At 46.4% G+C, this 16899-nt stretch overlaps 8 protein-coding genes across 8 annotated transcripts, besides 27 other annotated features; all 8 read left to right on the top strand.

Annotated features, from left to right (window-relative positions):
• Tc00.1047053508307.200 (hypothetical protein, conserved) lies at positions 1–664 on the top strand (the record flags this gene model as incomplete). The annotated part of the gene is made up of 1 exon (XM_812050.1): positions 1–664. A coding segment is annotated over one exon (664 nt), but the record flags the coding sequence as incomplete, so codon positions are not given.
• Positions 1–3699: a sequence feature (heterozygous, non-Esmeraldo-like haplotype).
• On the top strand, positions 1233–2372 carry Tc00.1047053508307.190 (hypothetical protein, conserved; the record flags this gene model as incomplete). The annotated part of the gene is made up of 1 exon (XM_812049.1): positions 1233–2372. One exon carries the CDS (start codon positions 1233–1235, stop codon positions 2370–2372), a length of 1140 nt encoding a protein of 379 aa, XP_817142.1.
• Positions 2416–2438: a microsatellite.
• On the top strand, positions 2627–3217 carry Tc00.1047053508307.184 (hypothetical protein, conserved; the record flags this gene model as incomplete). The annotated part of the gene is made up of 1 exon (XM_812052.1): positions 2627–3217. The coding sequence occupies one exon, from the start codon at positions 2627–2629 to the stop codon at positions 3215–3217; it is 591 nt and encodes a 196-aa protein (XP_817145.1).
• Positions 3205–3313: a sequence feature (A-rich).
• On the top strand, positions 3435–4607 carry Tc00.1047053508307.180 (hypothetical protein, conserved; the record flags this gene model as incomplete). Its single annotated transcript, XM_812048.1, has 1 exon — positions 3435–4607. One exon carries the CDS (start codon positions 3435–3437, stop codon positions 4605–4607), a length of 1173 nt encoding a protein of 390 aa, XP_817141.1.
• Positions 3700–3764: a sequence feature (haploid, non-Esmeraldo-like haplotype).
• Positions 3765–10399: a sequence feature (areas merged during assembly that could not be assigned to a particular haplotype. This can correspond to areas where the two haplotypes were merged or to regions with more than two copies in the genome that were merged during assembly.).
• Positions 4939–4967: a microsatellite.
• Positions 5286–5975, top strand: Tc00.1047053508307.170 (60S acidic ribosomal protein, putative; the record flags this gene model as incomplete). Its single annotated transcript, XM_812047.1, has 1 exon — positions 5286–5975. One exon carries the CDS (start codon positions 5286–5288, stop codon positions 5973–5975), a length of 690 nt encoding a protein of 229 aa, XP_817140.1.
• Positions 6118–6143: a microsatellite.
• Positions 6400–6426: a microsatellite.
• Tc00.1047053508307.160 (hypothetical protein, conserved) lies at positions 6716–8650 on the top strand (the record flags this gene model as incomplete). The annotated part of the gene is made up of 1 exon (XM_812046.1): positions 6716–8650. One exon carries the CDS (start codon positions 6716–6718, stop codon positions 8648–8650), a length of 1935 nt encoding a protein of 644 aa, XP_817139.1.
• Positions 8024–8066: a microsatellite.
• Positions 8912–8931: a microsatellite.
• On the top strand, positions 9123–9437 carry Tc00.1047053508307.150 (hypothetical protein, conserved; the record flags this gene model as incomplete). The annotated part of the gene is made up of 1 exon (XM_812045.1): positions 9123–9437. One exon carries the CDS (start codon positions 9123–9125, stop codon positions 9435–9437), a length of 315 nt encoding a protein of 104 aa, XP_817138.1.
• Positions 9575–9618: a microsatellite.
• Positions 10255–10280: a microsatellite.
• Positions 10285–10400: a sequence feature (CT-rich).
• Positions 10400–10516: a sequence feature (areas merged during assembly that could not be assigned to a particular haplotype. This can correspond to areas where the two haplotypes were merged or to regions with more than two copies in the genome that were merged during assembly.).
• Positions 10517–11461: a sequence feature (haploid, Esmeraldo-like haplotype).
• Positions 11055–11079: a microsatellite.
• Positions 11345–11436: a sequence feature (A-rich).
• Positions 11435–11457: a microsatellite.
• Positions 11462–14909: a sequence feature (areas merged during assembly that could not be assigned to a particular haplotype. This can correspond to areas where the two haplotypes were merged or to regions with more than two copies in the genome that were merged during assembly.).
• Positions 11564–11613: a sequence feature (T-rich).
• Positions 11770–11795: a microsatellite.
• On the top strand, positions 11816–15622 carry Tc00.1047053508307.140 (hypothetical protein, conserved; the record flags this gene model as incomplete). The annotated part of the gene is made up of 1 exon (XM_812044.1): positions 11816–15622. The coding sequence occupies one exon, from the start codon at positions 11816–11818 to the stop codon at positions 15620–15622; it is 3807 nt and encodes a 1268-aa protein (XP_817137.1).
• Positions 13607–13667: a sequence feature (CT-rich).
• Positions 14910–14997: a sequence feature (haploid, non-Esmeraldo-like haplotype).
• Positions 14998–16899: part of a sequence feature (haploid, Esmeraldo-like haplotype) that runs on past the window's edge.
• Positions 16132–16159: a microsatellite.
• Positions 16670–16710: a sequence feature (A-rich).
• Positions 16844–16881: a microsatellite.

Below are 16899 nucleotides of genomic sequence, written 5' to 3'. Positions count from 1 at the left end.
CGCGTCTTTACTCAGTGCCTTTGCCTCTATTGGCATTCGTAACGACCGACTCTTTATTGAGTCCATTCCACGTGTGCGTCATGTGGGGCAGTATGGTACACCGAAAGACATCACAAATGTGGTCTACGCCTATGCGAAGGTCGGTTTGTGGCACTACAAATTGTTTGTGCGATTGGCAGATCGTGCCATTCAATTGCGTGGCGAATTCCGTTGTGACCACGTTGCACGTTTGCTTGAGGCGTATGCACGTGTAGAAATGCGGTATGAAAAGCTCTTTGTGGAGTTTTCCCCACGTATCCAGACCATTGCTCACCTTCTTACAGCTGGCGAGGTGACAAAAATCGTTTCTGCCTACGCAAAGGTGCGTATACCTGATGTGGGAGTCTTTAATGCCTGCGGTGATCGTGCAGTGACGGTGGTGGATACATTTGAGTTGGATGAGGCGCAACAGGTTCTTGCCGCTTTCCGAAAGACACGGAACAACCATGATGGTTTGATGGCATCGTTTACAAAGAGGTTCCCGGAGGCTGTGGCGACAATTCCGCCAATGGAGGAAGAAGAGGTGGTGGAGGATACAGCGACATTTGCCGCGTCCACCGCTGCCAGCGCGCAGGAAAAAGAGAATGAAGTTGAGGGAGAGGGCGTCGGTGTTGTTGGCGCGTAAGGAAAGGTCGTATGGTGGTAGCGAATTCATTTTTTTTTTTTTATGTTGTTTGTGTGTGTGTAGGTCTCTTGTCACATTTAATGATTTTTATTTCTTGTTTAACTTCCGCTGCTGCTGTTTCTGTTGGTTGTGATGGCGAGAAGAAGAAGGGGAGGGGAAGGATGTGGAGGGGTGCGATAATGTGAGCACTGATCCGATGATTCCTTTTTTGCTTTGTTTGCACTCTCTGCTGTGGAAGGAAGGAAACTGAAGGGAAAAGAAGGAGGCGCCTTCACCTTCACCCGCATTTTAGAAGCGACTCCTTTGTCCCTTGCCCAATTTTTTTTTTTTGTTGTTGTTGTTCGATGAAATCCTTTTACTTTTTGTTCTCGTCGTTGTTTTTCTTAATTGAACGGTGGGCTAATTGTAAACTCTTCTCACTGACGCATCTCTCTTGTTTTCGCATCTTTTACTCACACAAATGGACCCTCTCCATTGCCCTCTTGCTCTTGCTGGTGCTGCTGCTGTTTTTTTTCTGCGTGTACGGCTACCGCAGTGGCTCGAAGAGTGAAGTGCGCCAGAAATCCAGATGGAGAGCAGCTCCCATAGAAAGTTAATGGCAAAGCAGAGGCGCCCTGCAGCGGTGGCTCGGTTCCTAAACATGTTTTCGTTGGAAGATCGTCATGCGGCTACAAATACGTTGCTTCTTCTTGGACTACGAGCATACAAACAGGCTGTCGCGACCGCGCCGGCCGACCTACACACCCTGCGCTCTGTTGTGGAAATGTCGTTTGTAGAGGAGGATGGCGCGGCGGCCGGTCGTGAGACGGAGAAATTGAAAGTGAATAATAGTAGGGACAAGGTGAACGATGCAAATAACATGTGCAATACGCATTCATTTGATGTTGTTAAAAAGGCGACTTCTGCCTTACCTCATAGCGGCTTAACGCCATCGCTAGCGTCATTACCTCCTGAAGAAAGAGCCGCGAAGGGAACAGGTGAGGCGCAAACATTCGGTCTTAACAACAGTGGTGTTTCTTTTGCCAGACTGGCGCCAAGAGCAGAAACACCAATGCCGAAGCTAGAAACAGGCTCTATGGATATTCAAGGGAGTTTCAACACAGGGTACCCGTGCCCAACGAGTTTTAATGACTGCGGCTTTAGCTGTAGCTGCAGTAGTAGTAGCTGCGGGTGTGTAAGCAATGCGCATAAAAGATTATCGTCTCAGTCTCCGGCCTTGAGTTTTATATTGAACGAGGCCTTGGGAAATGCGTTGAAGAAACGCATTAGGTCCAATCATGCAGGGGAGGCAATGGACAGCTCTGCAGTTGGAGTCGCAACCGTCTGTCCAGAAGACGATAAGTTAACCAATCACGATTCCATTTTCTGCAATGTTAGCGAGGGGGCTAGTGAAGAACAAAGTCATGCAGTGGATCCCACGGTGTATGTCTCTTTGAATAGCACAGTTGTTCCTTCTTCATGTTGCGATTATCATTATTACCCCCTGAGGTTTCTCCAGCATGTCATGAAACGCATTGAGGACACCCGGGGAGTGCGAGAGAATCCTGTTCTTGTCGCGTCTTCTATTCCACAGTCTGTGGCTTTCTACACGCTTCATGCAAGCTTTGAAAACCTTTATAGAAGTTTGCTGGTATCTTACCATCTCTCCTTTAAGAAGGGCAAGAGCTCGTTTCAGCAGAAAGAGAAATTAAATTTGGCATTTACGTAACCCATTCGGTGGCTTTTTTTTTTTTGTTTTTTATGGTCCTCTTTTATTATTATTATTATTATTATTTCAATGCTCACAATTTTATCCGCTCCTGAGAAGAGGAAATAAGAGAAAATTGAGTAAACTATTTTTTCCTGGCGGCGGCTTTATGTTTACAATGGGTTTCTCTTCCTATTGTTTCTTTTTTTTACAACTTAGGCGTATATTCATTTGCAAAGGCAATACAACAATCATAACCGCTTGTCTGGTGAAATATGGCTGAAGGTAGTGCGGTATTAAGAGGATCCAGCAACCACAAGGTAACGCTTGTCACTGGCAACGATGGAAAGCGTCGAGAGGTGCAAGCATGTCTTGAAGGGCACGTGCTTGTCGAAAATGTCAAATTGGATCTACCTGAGATTCAAAGTGACTCGGTCTTTGAGATTAGCCGAAATAAAGCCCTCACGGCATATGACATTATCAAGAGTCCAGTGCTTGTGGAAGATACTGCACTTTGTTTTGACGCACTGGGAGGCCTACCAGGCCCGTATGTGAAGTGGTTTTTTGAACGCATCGGTCCTACGGGGCTTATCAAACTTCTTGAGGGATTTGACACTCGGCGGGCGTATGCTACGTGCGTCTTTACGTACTGCGCGAGCCCGGATGTGGTGCTGCAGTTTGAGGGACGATGCGACGGCAGGATTGTAGAGGTGCCTCGCGGGGAGGGTGGATTTGGCTGGGACTCCGTCTTTGAGCCGGATGAGGGCTGTGGGCAAACTTATGCAGAAATGCAGGATGAAGAGAAGAACCGGATTTCACCGCGTGCGAAGGCCCTTGTGGCGCTGAAAGCACATTTTTGTCTTTAAACTTTTTTTTTTTTTTTCGGTGCGTGTACCTCTTGATTGTCTTTGCTGTCATTATCATTGTTATTTGTTTCTTTTTTTTTTGTTCTTGTTGTTGTTGGTCATCCTTAAAATAATTTTATGCGCATTCTTTTTTTTTTTTTTTTTGCAATATTCCTCTACTCAAAGAGCACCCAAACGTTCCATTTGCAAATAAAATAAAATAAAAAGTGAAATTGAAATGCATCTGTGCGTCCGCATGCGGTGTGCTCTGAGGAGTCTCTCCGTTCTATGCCTTTTTTTGGTACTTGCGACTGCGACAGTTTCCGCGGAACGACTTATGGCCGGGTGGGATCCATTCGCAGTGGCGGAAGAAGAGGGGTTATTGAAACAATTAAACAGCCTGCCGCAGTTTAACGCCAAAAGCTGGTTGAAGGAAGGTGCTTCTTCCCGTGGCGGCAAACCGACTGTCCCCGTCAATACGCAGGTTGTTGTTAATGTGCCGACAGCCACTGGGGAGCGACGATTTGTGCTCTATGTTCCCGATTCTTACATGCAAAACGGCAATTCAACGGCCGCGCTTCAACTTTACTTTCATGGCCTAAATGACCAGTGCGACAGGTTTTTGAATGCCATAAATGTCATTGAGCACGCGAAGAAAACAGGATTTGTACTGGCAAGTCTCTGCGGCTCCGAGGGAGCTATCGGGACCGCGTGGAACGCCGGTACCTGCTGCGGCTTCTTCTCGGAGAAGCAACCCGACGACTTTGACTTTGCCGAGAAAGTTGTAGAGTCTGTTTCAGCCAGTTTGGGTGTTCATTTCACAAGAGTGATGGCTGTTGGCTTCAGCAATGGAGCCATGATGGCGGAGGGACTCGGTTGCCGGAAACCAAAGCTGATTCGCGCCGTTGTGTCTGTCGGCGGTGTTGTTGTCCTGCGCCCCGGGAATGAAGCCGGTCTCAATGAGTGCAGCCGTGCCCTTCGCACAGACAACGAGGAGGGCTACCGTCCAAGTGTGTTGATGGTGCACGGCAACCTGGACGTCGTTGTTCCCATGGACGGCGACAGATTTTTGGGCTTCCCGCCGCTGAACACCAATGTCAGGTCCTGGGTGGAATCCAATGGCTGCAAGAAAGCCCCCAAGACCTTGAACACCTCCAACTACGAAACCCGAGTTTACACGGACTGCACATCTGTCTCCGATGAATTTGATTCTCGCATTAAAAGTTATTGGATTCGCGCCAAAAGTGCCATTAAGGAAGGTCTAACCGGTCAGAAAACCTCTTCTACCCGTCAGTCTATTGTGGAGTTTGTGCTCGCACTTCAGGAAGGCCATAGTTGGCCTTCGGACAAGGAATTCTCGACAACAGAACACATATTTGATTTCGCTCAGCGCGTATTCTTCAGTGGTTAAAGGGCCATTGAATATGTGGGAGAGGTGTAAGACATTTTTAGGAATTTCTTTAAAAAAAAAATTCGGACGTTTTTTTTTTTTTCCTTTTTGTTTCATTCTATATATCTGCATGCATTACAAATGCATATTCTTTTTCCCTGAAGGTGAGGCGACTGAAGGGCTGCTTGAAAACAAATGAACCAAAAGCAAAAGAACATAAAAAATAAAAAGAAAAGAAATACTGTTGATCCTGAGAACGATTGGTTTATTGGAAATATTTTCCTTTATTGATTTTTTTTTTTGTGTGTGTGTGTGTGCTTGTGCTCCTGGTTTAATTACTACTAGAACGTAGTTTTTTTTTTTTTTTTTGCTTTTTTTTTTGTTGACGCGTGACGAAAACTAATTTCCCTTTTTTTGTGTGTGTGTGTTTTGCCCTTTTGGCCGGGGAATCACTGAGGAATACTCAAAGGGAATTGAAGTGTCATTTGAGAGCGACGTGTGTGTGTGGGAAAAAATTGACATGCAAACTGGAGAGGGGAAGAGGTGGCTGCCATGGTGTCTTTGCCCATGAAGAGAAGGGAAACAGCAGCAGCCGTAAGTGAAAGTCTTTTTTTGTTTTATTTTATTGACCCTTCTTTTTTTTTCTTTTTGTTGTAGAGTTAAAAAAAAAAAAAAGAGGAAGAAGAAGCAAAATAAAAGATGCCCAAGTCGAAGCGTGCCAAGATTGTTCCACTGACGAAGACACGTGCCAAGACGCGGGAGGACAAGGACAAGCTCATCAACAGAATCCGCAAGGCACTCGACGACTACACGGATGTGTACTCCTTCACGCTCTCAAATGTTCGCACAAACATTTTGCAGCAGATTCGCGAGGAGCGCAAGGGTGACAGCTGCCTCTTCCTCGGCAACAACAAATTGATTATGATTGCTCTTGGCCGTGATGAGGAAAGCTCTCAGCGACCGAATCTGCATAAGCTGTGCAAATTCCTTGTCGGTTCCTGCGGCCTGCTTTTCACGAACCTGCCAAAGAAAGAGGTGAAGAGCTATTTTGCCTCTGTTGGTGCACAGGTGTACGCGCGTACGGGGCAGACGGCGACGAGTTCACTCGTGCTGCGCGCCGGACCCCTGCCACAGTTTACGCACAGCATGTTTGACCACCTGTCGAAGCTCGGCCTACCCCTGAAGCTTGACAAGGGCGTCATTGTTCTCCTGCAGGACACCACCGTCTGCGAGGCTAACGACACTCTCAGTGCAGAGGCCGCTCAACTGCTGAAGCTGTTTGGTATACAGTCTGCGGAGTTTAGGATTGATCTGACGGCGCACTGGGCAAACGGCGCCGCTAGCAGGATTGTCGGAAGGAATGAGGAGAATGTAACTGGAAAGGCCTAATTTGCCTTCAATGCAGTTACGCACTTCTCTGTCTGTGCTTTATAAGTCGATGAGAAGTGATACTTCTAGACGATCCAACAATAACGAACACAAAGAGGAGGAAAAGGAGGAATGCGAAGAAGGTTTGAATATATTTTTACCCTGTGTGTGTGCGTGTGTGTGTGCGTGAATAAAGAGTCTAACGCGCTGTTTTTTGCCAACGGTTAAGAAGTGCATTGGATGTGGCCAGCACATTATAAAATGAGGATGAAAAAGGGATGAGTCCCATGCGTGTTGTCAAGATTCCATTGCGTTACTCCCATAAAAGGTGGGGAGGAATAAATGAAGAACAACAACAATTGAGATGTGGATGAGTGTTGCTCCTGCGCTCTGAAAACTTTTCTAATGCTTTAATTTGCCTCCATCTTCTTTATGCCCTTATGCTTTTCTTTCTTTCTTTCTTTCTTTCTTTTGGAGAGCACGAAGCGAAAAGCCAGGGGCTGGCAAAGGGTTACACCCTCGGCTGAGGGAAGGGCGCTAAAAGGGAAAAGATCACTTTGTCTTAGGGGGAGTTTATGAAACTTTACCGTGTGGGGGGAATACTCAACCTTGAAAATCTTGTCGGTGTGTATTTTTTATTATTGTTGTCTTGCCTCTTGCTTCCGGTTTATCAACCTTGAAAACAACACGTGCAATAACACAAACACGAAAACAAAATCCAAAAAAAAAAGGAAAGGGGCCATATAGCGTGCTGCGGTAAGATGCAGGGAGATTCAAATTGCACGCCAAGGGAAAAAGAAGAAGAAAAAACGCGGGTTGAGGCGATGGGTGACGAGAGGTCAGGGGCCAAGTACGAGCTACAGAAAAATGTGCTTCTTAAGGCAATTCGGCCCGGCGGGCTTTTTTACGAGTATGTTGATAGGGGTCCAGTGGAGATGCTATGTGTCCCACATCAGTTGTTTTTAGAGTCCAGTGGTATCGCTCCGTACCTACGCCTCCCTTCAACCCACTCTCACAATTCAAGTATTGCCACGACTACGCTGAGGATTGGTGAGCGTGATGTTGCTTTGACGCCGGAGCAGCACCAGCAAATAGCGTGCATCACTCGTGAGGCATTCCTGGACTATCACCTTGTGCACTTTGATGGCGTTGCCTCCCCGGCCTTCGTGACGCTTCGGGGGCAGCGTGGGGAGTTTTCTGCGGATTTGCAGAGCGTTGCGCGCTACGGACGCATTGGAGCGTCAAAAGTGCTTTGTGAGCTGAGTCCACTTCTTGAGCCTGACGACGCCTCCGTCAGTGCTTTCCATCCATGTAAATTACACATTCTTGTGCTTGCGAAACCGCTTATGGACGATGAGGAGGTGCACAACCTTCTTTCCGCCTTGCAACGGATTCTTCCGCCAATGGAAGGCGCTGGGACGGAGCAATGCCAAAACGACCAAAAGACTGGCGTGGAACAGACACCAGGACCGAGCTTCTTGGAGAACTGCTTTTCTCGAGAGGCCATCCTTAACTATCGTCGTACGGTTGCCAAGGACAATGACGTGCACTCCAGGGAGTTTCAGGAAATGATGAAGCTTCCTGTCTGCGCACCGGTTGCAAAAACGATTTCGAACTTTGTTGAAACTATCCAGCAGCGGGATGCACCACTTTTTGACAACACGGACGTCAGGCGGGCAATTTCATTTTGCTTGGATCAATGCAGACGGATACCTTTTTTTGCGAGGGATGCGTCAAAGCTTCATATTGCGGCGGAAGGCTTTGAGAAATACATCATGACGAAACTCTACTGGCGTGCCTTTGGCGTTGATCCTGAGGAACGGGAGCGCAACAAGGAGCTAAATGAAAGGTTGCGTCGGCTGTCCCCTCTTGTCAATGCGGAGGAACTGGACGCATTGAAGGAGGTTGAGGAACACCATCTGTGGGGTCAGGCAATGCTGGACTTGGAGGGCATGAATTTTTTTAAAACTCCTCGTGAAAAATTGCGCTGCGCTGTTCGAGCCTGTGAGGGGCTCGCAAAGGCAGTTTCCGCCGTTCTCGTACAGAAGAAAAAGAAATGTTTTGACGGGAATATTAATAATAATAATAATAATATTGGTAACAATGATAATAGCAAAAGTATGGATGAAAATCCTGTTGTTTTTGGCGCCGATGAGTTTCTTCCCTGTTTTATGCTGCTGGTTCTCAGAGCCTCTCCCAGGGACTATTATTTACACGTGCATTACGTGAAGCGGTTTCGTGACGCCAGTCTCATTACTCCTCACGAAAGTTACTGCCTCACGAATTTGGAGTCCGCTGCGGAGTTTTGGCTCTCATACACCACCTCCTTGTCACGCCAAACTGGCACCAGCCGCCCATCAACCCCTCAAAAAACAATTGTTGAGGATCTTTTTATTGCACCTGTTGCCACGTCTTTCATAGTGCAACCTGCGGACAAGGACGAAATATGCGCCGTGGCCCAGCAAACAGAAAGTAAATATGGGCAGCTTTCGAATTCTTCTTTCCAGCATGACTTCTTTTCCCTGACGGGGGATGTGGTGCCGGAGGGCATCAACGTGGCGAAGTTGCTGTTAGAGGAGAGAAAGCCGTTTGAAAATCTTACAGTGGCGGAGCTGCGTGGGATTGTTGAGGAGGCACGGCGCCTATTGGCTGAGAAGCATAAATCTACGCAGACTGGTAGTAAATCGCCGGATTGAGTGACTTGGGTTTGTGTATTTTACCTTAAACGCATCACGGCCTTCAATTTTTGACATGCTTTTCCTTCTCGCAATCTTTTTCAGAATGACTTTTGCCTTCGTGACCCGCAAATTTTTCCTGAGGAGTCGGCCTCTGCGTCCGTGTGTTTATCTGCACGGTGTGGTTCTCCATCCCGTGGTGGAGTTGTTTTCAGGTGACACCTTTGGATGTTTTTGAAGTGCGTTTTGACTGCTTTCCTTCTTCCATGTGTTTTCTCCTCCTTGTTGTTGTTGTTGTTGTTTTTTGTGTATGCTTGTTTGTGTCTTGTTGCCGTAAAATTTGGCTGCTGTTGTGGCTGCTGTTTCTCGCTGATTTTATTTTATTTTTTTTCCTTTCTTTCATCTGCTTTAAAAACAAAGCCAAGGAAGAGGAAAAACGTTAAGACGTCTTTGTTTACATTCTTTACCACTCCTCTGCGCTACAAGAAGAGGCATGTCATCTGCCCAAGTTGAGGAGTTGGAGAGGCGTGCTTCCGCTGCTGAGGTGGCCATTGAGGAGCTCAAGAAAAGCATGCAAGCGCGGCCGCAGAGCGGGGCGGAGAATAATGCGGCGCTGGAGTTAAGGCTTCGTGAACTGTTGAAGTTGATGGAAGAGGACCGTCTTGAATGTGAAGTGATTCGTGTTCAGCGTGATGAGTTAAAGGAGGAGAATGAGCGGCTTAGGGCTCAGGTAATGAAGCATGAGTACCGCATTAAACATCTTCTTCAAACAATTAACGAAATTGAATCAGGGAAGCAGAAGAATTGACGCACATTACAGAAGTCCGTTCACTCGCTATTTTGAAAAAAGAAGGAGGAAAAAACAAAAACAAAAAGAGGTGGGGAAAAGCGGAGTGACGGAACTCTTGCTTAGAAACTGTTCCAAAATCGGATTTAGACAAGCGATGTGTGCGTGTTTGTGTTTGTGTGTGTGTGTGTGTGTGTGTGTGCATCCACGTTTAAGATAAATAGCTCCTTTCCTTTGTTGCGCAAATGATTTTTCTTCTTTTTTTCCCCCTTTTACTACCACGATGCGTGTGGGAAGGTCGTTTGACTGTCAATTTTCCTCCTTAATGATTGCACATGCTTTTTCCTCGATTATCCGTGTTGCTTTTTCTCTTTTTTTTTTTTTTTTCCCATTATCCCCTGTATTCTTCTATTCATTCTGCTGTTCCACTGACCATTGGCTGCGGACTGCGTGGATAGAAAGGAAAAGGAAGGATAGGGATAACAAATAGAAGGGCGGCCTGGCCAAGTGTCTTTTTATTGTGCTCGCGTGTAAGTGTGTGGGCTTAATTTTTATTTGTGTATTGCGCCGTGCAGGAAGCAAAGGAGGGGGCGCGTCTTCAGAGTGTGTACCGCTGCAGTGTGAGCTGCACACCACGACATCGTTTCTTAAAGGGGGGCGAAGAAAAGTTCCACCGGATTGAGAGGAGGTCCTCACAGTAATAAAGTTAAGGGACAGAACCAATCAGTCGAAGGGAGAACTCAGGGAACGGAAGACAAGTTGGGAAGGAAGGTTGTGGGGGAAGAGGAGGAATCTTCAATTAAAAAGAAAAGGGAAGTTTTACCGGGAAAGAAACAGATTATTTATTTATTTATTTATTTATTTTTTCAGAGGAAGACTGAGAGGAAGAAGGGGAGAAAGGAAAAACCAACACGAAAGGCACTGACGAAGAAGAAAAAGAGGGATAAAGAAGGATTCAGGAGAAGAAGGAAGAAGAAGAAAAAGTCACACCGACTGAGTTAAGAGAGCACGCGGAGAACGTAAACCAGTAATTAACTGGCGTTTTCCTCGTTCTTTCTCCGTTGTGTTTCTGGCTGTTATTGTTGCACGTGTGTTTCTACCACAAATACGCACACACACGCCTCTATTCTTTCTCTTTTCTAAGACTTCTGTGTGCGCCCTCGATATATATATATATATTCTTGTCAACTCTGTTTTTGCCTTGGGTGGTGTTTTTGTCTTCTAGTTGACTCTTTTTGAGTTTTCTCCATCTTGCTTTGGTGTACTGTTGCCTCTCAGAGCCCTTTTGTTGTTGTTGTTTTGGAGGGGGGCGGGGGAGTTCCGAGAGTGTTTTGCTCCTTACCATCGATTGTTGCTGAGCCGTTGTGCTGGAGCCTCCCCTATCTTCCACCAACAGTTCTGTTTGTTTGTTTGTGGGAGGGCTCAGTTCATAGGCCAGCCGTTGATACCGCGTCTCGCTGCGCCTTTTGTGTGAAAAGGAAGGACAGGCGGGGGAGAGGGGCAGTGGCCATCATTGCCAGAGAGGGAGAGGGAAGGAAGAGGAATACTTGACGCGGTACGTGTGAGACACAAACACTGAAAACAAAAACAAAACAAAACAAAAAAGAATTATTGGACGAGCGAAAAGAGAGAAACCTGAAAAAAGAAAAAAAAGAAAAAAAAAGGTGACGGGAGGCGAGTGACTTTGACTGGAGCTCAGAGGGCATTCGCACCCACAAGCAGAGGTGCTCATATAATTTAGATATAAACGCACTGCCTCCGAATATCAGGCGTTTCTCTGTTGTAGGCGTGTGTCTGAAAAACACGTGAGCGAGCGGGGAAAGAGAGAAAGAGAGAGAAGGGAAAAAAAAACAAAAAACGGCAATTGAAAAAGTGGTGGCAAGCGAAGCAGAAAAGAGACCGGCTTTTATTCTCACTTGTTTACTTCCTTTTTCTTTTCTTTTTTCTTTTTTTCTTTTTTTTTTTTTGTCAGCCTTTCTTTTTCCAATTGTTTTTTCTTTTTTTTTTTTTTTTTTTCTTTATTATTATTATTATTGTTATTTATTGTCCCTTTATTCAATCAATTGGCTCCTCCTGAGTCGCGCTTTTGTTTTGGCCGTTTGTTTGTTTGTCAGCTTATTATTACTTTTTGATCACCTATCAGCAGCAAAAATAAATAATTTAACAACAACAAAAAAAAAAAAGAAAGAAAGAAAAACTCCGGCGTGAGATCTTTGCGGCTACTCGGAAAGAGAAAAAAAAAAAAAGGGAAAGTGTTGTGGTGTTGTCTTAGTTACGAACACGTGCGGGCACATCGCAGCAACTCTCCATTTAGTTGAAATTGAGCAAATCTCGGCATTCGCGTCGTGTTGCGTTTTTTTTTTTTTTTTTTTTTTTTTTGTGATACTGAAAGTCATTCAATGACGCGTGTTGCCTCCCAATGTTTTCTTACGGCGTCACATGTTCTTGAGAGCCGCTTTACCATTCACAAGGATTTGCCTCTTATTTCAACGTCTCTGGACGAGGAGGTGGATCTTTTCTGGCGTTTTGTTATTATTTGTTTGTGGGCGTTTTGCATTTATATGCGTGGATATGACACGATTCTCCGCGGTTGTTCCCCGATTGCCTTGGAAACAGTGATCCTGCTGTTGCGCGTCCTTCTTTTGGGAGATGACATACTTATAAAGCGGGAGGAACTGATGGCGCTGCCGAACGGAATTGGTCATATCCATCGCGTACATAGCGCGCCGGGTGCTAGTGTACGCAATGGAGCACTGCAGCAGAGGCAGAAGGAGCGTATAGGACCTCGAACGGCATTTGCATTGGAACTATTCATATGGTTTCTCTTGATTATTTTCACGATCGACCTTACAAACATTAATCGAGCCTCGGTGGCGCTCTTTCTGGTGAATACGCTTTACTGGGCTCGTCTCGGGCCAACATCGGTGGTGTTTTTTGTCGGAATTTATGTACTCATGACTTATTTTTGTTGCCCCGCATATTCTTTGCGAGATTCATTTCTGACGCTTTCGGGTCAGCGCTCATGGGTATACAGAGTGTATTCAAGTTTTGGCTTGGCATTTTCATTAACTCTGTTTCTTACGGAAACTCAATGTCTTCAACGCGTTCGTCGCGCAGGGTTGTGGAAGGTCCTCATGATCCCTAGGGCGTTTGAGAAGAATGTTGCCAACACACCGCTTCGGGGGTTCTCGGCTGTGATGCGGCATTTAACAAACTACCTTTTTTTTCTGGGATTTAACTTCTACATGGCTTTAAGCGTGTGGTTTTCCAGCATGATGTTCGAGTGGACTTCTGACACATCATTTACAGGCATTGTTTGTACACCGTATGCTCTTTCCGCTATTTTAGGCGAGGGATGGACAGGGGATTTTCAAAGAATGCTGCGAGAAGCCATTGCTTGCCTCTCGATGTATCTTGTCATTGCCATCTTTATTGTCTTATTTGTACCTACTGACTCATTGTCCTTTGCGGCAAACGGGGTGTCCTCGGCATTTTTTGTCCTATATATGGCTGCACATTCCCCTCGGCGTGTTCACTCTTCATTCCCACTAGTGATGGTTTGGCTGGGGATGGTGGCTGTGAATGCTTACTGGCACGTGAATCGTGTTGGGGTGAATGCGATGCACATGACATGGTACAAGAAATTGTTGTGCGTCAACACCATCACCTCTGGCACTCTCTTTATGCTTTCAACCGCTCTCCACGTATACCGATGGGAGTGGCCTATTGACCCATCTGCGGCAGCGTTAACCGCGACCATAAACAGCGTGACTAGAGTGTCACCATCCACGAGGACGGATCATAAAGTAAAGGAGAAAACCAACAACAGCACCTCGTTGATGTCAAACACGGTGGAAAAATCGGCAGCTATCATGTCGACGCCGTCAACAGTTTCCATGCCAGGGAAGAAAGCTTCTTATAGCATTGAAAAGGTGACATCCTTTGCGCTGTCACTCTCGTCATCTTCGACGTCGCGCCCTGTGGAAAATGTTGCATCAGAAGTTTACCCAGAGGCCTCGATAAATGCCACCGAACCTGAAAAGTGTGATGCAATGAGTGGAGGAAGCATAAGACCGTCTTCATCATATCAATTTGACAAGCCGACGACGATTGCCTTTGATGAGAGTGTCGTGACAGAGAACTTCTTGTGTGAGTGTGCTCATGAACCTCGAACAAATTCAGCTGCTTCTGAGGAGGAAGCCGAAGAGGAAGCGCAGCGGCAACAAGAAGAAGAAGAAGAGGAGGAGGCGGCACAATACGACGACGATGACGATTACTTGCCAAAACTTGCCGCGTCGGAAGAGGTTTTGCCGACGTCCCCTGTAATGAAAAAGGAAAAGAAAGAAGAGAAGGGAGAAGTGCAACGGGACACTTCTTTTGAGGAGACGTCGTCGGCACCCCTCCCATCTCAGCCAAGAAGGGGAAATGAAAACGAAAATGTTCTTTCCTCCATTGCCGCCTCGGACTCTCTGTCCAAGATGGAGCCCTTGTCGCAGTCTCTGGCATTATCATCACCCATGCAAACGAGTAGTAGCGTCAGCAGTGAGGAAAGGAGAGGCAGCAGTGCCGGGAAGGGAAAGAAAACGTCAGAACGTCTTGCCGCAACTGAGGGAGGGAACTGGAAAAGAAACAAAAGCCATGACCGTTTTGCAGAAACGGTCGTTGACAAGATTCGGTCGTCAGAAAATGTTTCCCATTCCTTGCAATTGGTTGAAAAAGTTGTGCAGCCTTTGCCTCTGCGGGGCACGCAGCAGACATCGACACAAATACCGCCTGAATCCACAACCGTATCCAATAAAACGTCAGCTACAGCTTCTTTCTCGCGTCGTGCAGCATTGGAGCCAGTGGTAAATGCTCGCAGGGAGCATGCTCCTAATAAAACATCGCCTAGCGGTAAGGAGCCCATCGCTGTTTCAAATCAACAGTTGCCTTCGCAGGTATCGGCCCATAGGGTGACGAACACGGAATTTACTGGGAACAAACGGCAAAACGGTAAGAAATCTTCATCACGTGGGGATACGACAGCCACTGAATTCAAGTCCCAGAAGACACTCCCTTCACAGAGCAAGAGGTCAGAGGACAGGCGGCGCGGGGCCGAAACATCAGCGGCGGCAAGGGTTGCGGCGAGTACCGCGTCAGCATCTCGATTAGGATTGAAACCAAATAACGATCAACCGTCTCAAGGGAATAAAAATGTGGGCGGGGGTGGATGCGTCACTGCTCCGCAAATACGATCCGCGCAAAACCATTTGACATCAAATTTCTCGAGTTCACTCACGGTTGCAGCGCTCAAGTCGCTTACAGAAGAGAAGAAAGCATGGGATGGGCAGCAGTCATCGGCTCGTGACGAAACCGATGAATTGTCGTTGCATTTGAGGGGAAAATCTACTTCTGGCACAAAGAACAAATTTAATTCCCGTGTGTCGTCACAAGGTGACGATGATAACTCTCTGGATTTGGCACAGTTGCACCTTGCATCACTGCCCGAAAGCGAACCTGAAAGGAGTTCCTCGCGCCGACGTGGACCTACGCCGACGTTTGAGGCATCACGCTGCATACCACAGTCCACACTTCATTCCTTGGAGAATTTTGCAAAGGCTTATATGCCACGCTTAGATACTTCTGGTCTTAGGGAAACGGAAAGGCAAGGGGAAGCCGCCGACGGAAAAGACACACAGGGCGGTTCGAGTACGGCACATTTATCGCCCACCACGGTGAAACATGTCTCGCTCCTTGAGGCAGCTGCATCTGCGGCTGCAAGTCGTTCAGCTTCAGGTTTTGGGGAATCTCGGGGTGCAGTGCCTCAGCAAATGATGCCTCAAATGTTTGCAATGAGCGCTATTCGAGATGCACATGGTGCAGCTATCTACCAACAAGTGACACCCGCACTGCGACCCCATGTCGCGGCAACCACGCAATTTGACTCGCATGCAATGGCAATGCCGCAAACTGCGTCACAACAACAAATTCCCGTGGTGCTGGTGGCGATGGGTGACGGCCGACTAACCTACTGCCCCGTTGTTGCTTCCTCGTATTCCCCCGCACCGCACATCATGATGCAACCACAGCATATGGAGTCGGCTGCAATGCCACAGCAGCACCAACAACAGGGCATGGTCTATCAGCATGTTCCAATTTCCCATCCTCAACAGGCGTACCCTGGAGCTTGGTCACATTTAAGCCAGCAATTAAATGCACCAAACTAGCTGTATGGTTTGCATGTCCTTTCATCTTGTTTTGAATGGTGGCATTGAAATAAAGAATCCTTGGTACAATACTTTTTCCGTTTTGCCCTTGAGGAGAGGGGGGGAGGGAAGGGGGTCTCTTCTTCTCTTGAAATCCATCCCTGGCTTCCAAAATTCCCTATGCCTGTCTGTCTGTGTGTGTGCGCATTTTCCTTCCGCCACGCCTATCACCGGATACAGAAGAGAATATGAATACGGACAGTTGCGGTGCAAGACGGTTTGCAACGCGCGTGTCGCAGCAATACGTGCAGCTTTGAAGGGGAGGAAAGAGAGATGAAGAAGGAATTTTGACAAAATGGCGAGGGGTTTATTTAATGTTGTGTTCGTGAAAGGCAAGAGCAAATTACAAGAAACATTAGCACTTAACCACCAACAACCCCCCCTCAAAAAAAGGGAAAAAAGAAAATAATTGGAGGTTGTTGGGGATCTGCACGATTGAGGCAACAGAAAGGAATTTTACGATGGAGGAGAAGAAAAAAAAAAAAAAAAAGAAAAAAACAACAGAAATACGGACAAGGAAAAACGCCGAAAAGAGCAATGTATATATCATTATACATATCTTTTTTTGTATGGGGAGGTGGGGGGGGGGGGAAATGATGGGAAAGAGCGGTGTTGCGTTGCCATTCAAATTTTTCCCATTTGTCGTTTTTATGGTTGTTGGCCGTTTCCTGCACTTTTTTCATTTTTGCAACCCATTTTGTTTTTTGTTTTTTCTTTAAAGAAACACTTTTAAAAAAAATTATTTGTATATGCTTGTGCGTGCGTGTGTGTGTTTGAGGGAAGGAAAGAATGTACACGGTGCTGTGTATGTACAAAGGTCCTGCTGTGATCATTCTCTTTCCGTTAATCAAAACAGAAATCAGCATCCCCACCATTCCTAACGGAGCGACAACAGGCCGGTTGTTTGGCTCAGGGAAAGGGGGATGACAAATAATGAGGAATTTATAGGAGGAAGGGAAAATGTAAGAAATAAAAAGAAGTACAATGCTGAGAAAAGGGGACTTGAGATATTTTGTTTTTTGTTTTGTTTTGTTTTTTCTTTTATTTTGATGGGGGTCACGTATAAATAAATGTGAGGCACATGTCCGACTTGCGTCCTGCACTTTGAGGGGTCGGTGGCCGTGGGCGTACGAAAGGGGAGGGAAAACGGGAGATTTTGACCCTCATGGCAATTCACTTTCATTTTTTCTGTTTTTTTTTTTTTTTTTACTTTTGTTTTTCACCTTTTTTAATTTTTC

Source organism: Trypanosoma cruzi, genomic scaffold (assembly GCF_000209065.1).
Source record: "Trypanosoma cruzi strain CL Brener 1047053516765 genomic scaffold, whole genome shotgun sequence".
In the NCBI taxonomy this organism is placed as follows: Eukaryota; Euglenozoa; class Kinetoplastea; order Trypanosomatida; family Trypanosomatidae; genus Trypanosoma; species Trypanosoma cruzi.
The sequence above is the reverse complement of the archived record's forward strand: the minus strand, read 5'-3'. Positions and strand labels throughout refer to the sequence as shown.